This window comes from Orycteropus afer, unplaced genomic scaffold (genome assembly GCF_000298275.1).
Source record: "Orycteropus afer afer isolate SDZICR_OR568_19922 unplaced genomic scaffold, OryAfe1.0 scaffold00739, whole genome shotgun sequence".
Lineage (NCBI taxonomy): Eukaryota > Metazoa > Chordata > Mammalia > Tubulidentata > Orycteropodidae > Orycteropus > Orycteropus afer.
The window spans coordinates 610856-612194 of NW_006922326.1; the positions used below are offsets into that span (position 1 = coordinate 610856).

The 1339-nt window shown below is 38.2% G+C and overlaps 1 protein-coding gene across 1 annotated transcript in view; it reads left to right on the plus strand.

Moving 5' to 3' along the window:
- CUNHXorf58 (chromosome unknown CXorf58 homolog) overlaps positions 1–1339 on the plus strand; it is a 77494-nt gene that overhangs the window by 17369 nt on the left and 58786 nt on the right. The window contains exon 5 of the mRNA XM_007957374.1: positions 910–1004. Within this exon, the coding sequence (XP_007955565.1) occupies positions 910–1004 (95 nt within the window). The remainder of the gene's footprint in view (positions 1–909; positions 1005–1339) is intronic.

Genomic DNA, 1339 nt, shown 5'->3' on the forward strand with positions numbered 1-1339 from the left:
TCCTTGGAAGCGAGAATGGCCAGACTTCATCTCACCTACTTTGGTCATGTTGTCAGAAGGGACCATTCTCTGGAGAAGGATGTCATGCTTGGTAAGGTAAAGGGTCGACGAAAGAGGGGAAGGCCTTCAACGAGATGGATTGACACAGTGACTGCAACAATGGGCTCAAGTATAGCAAGGATCATGGAGCTGGTGCAGGATCGGGTTGTATTTCGTTCTGCTGTGCATGGGGTTGCTATGAGTCGGAAACAACTTGACAACACCTAACAACAACAACACATGCCTTTTAGATAACTTACTAAAACTGCCTGAGCCTCAGCATTCTTATTTGTAAAATGGGAAGGATAATAGTCTAATAATGTTGCTGAGTTGTAAGATTAAATGAATTTATGTTTATGAGTCATCTAACATAATAGCATCTGGCACATAAAAGGTCCTTTAAAGCTGGTTACTTATTATTTTTTATCATCCTTATTTTACAGAGATCCATTCATTATCAAACACTTGTTAAGCACTTGTGTGTCCCAGGAACTGTACTAGGTTCTAGGAATACATAGTAAACAAGAAAGCTACTGTCCCTACATTCATGAATGTTAAAATCTAGTAGGAAATACAAATACGTTTACAGATAATTACAATATATTGTAAAGTGCGTTGTTATAAGGAAAGAGCAGTTATTGCCTGGGATCTGAAGGAGGGACACATACACAAACTTAAGGCACTAAAAACATCAAGTAAATGACTCAAGGCTACATGGGTAATACGTGGTAGAGCCAAGACTAGAACCCAGGTCTTCAGGACTCTAAGTCCAATATACTGTTCTCTTTGCCATGCTATCTCTGTTGTAGTCAGTAAATTGTATATGGCCAGGGTACTGCTTTATGTTAACTGGACTATCATCTATTTCAGGAATATTATGTGTCATATGAAATATTAAAGAAAGTGAGCCCCTTAGAGGCTAAGCTGATTAAAGATCCTAGCATGAAGTGTAAGGTCAGATTCAGGTATGTTGATTTATTTCAAGAAATACTAAGCTAATATGAAGAAATCTTAGAAATGTATTTTTTTAATCCTCATAATTTCTCAGAGGGATTGACTCAGTGGCTGCAACCATGGGCTCAAGCATAGCAAAGATTATGTGGCTGGCACAGGACCAGGCAATGTTTTGTTCTGTTGTATGTAGCATCACTATGAGTCAGAACTGACTCAATGACACCTAACAACAACAATTACAAAGTAAATGTGTTGTTATTATTTACATTTGTTTTTTGAATAAACTGAGGCATGACTTTTGCCAAAAAGTTGCCTTGAGAGTAGCTCTTTTTTTGGGGGGGGGGGT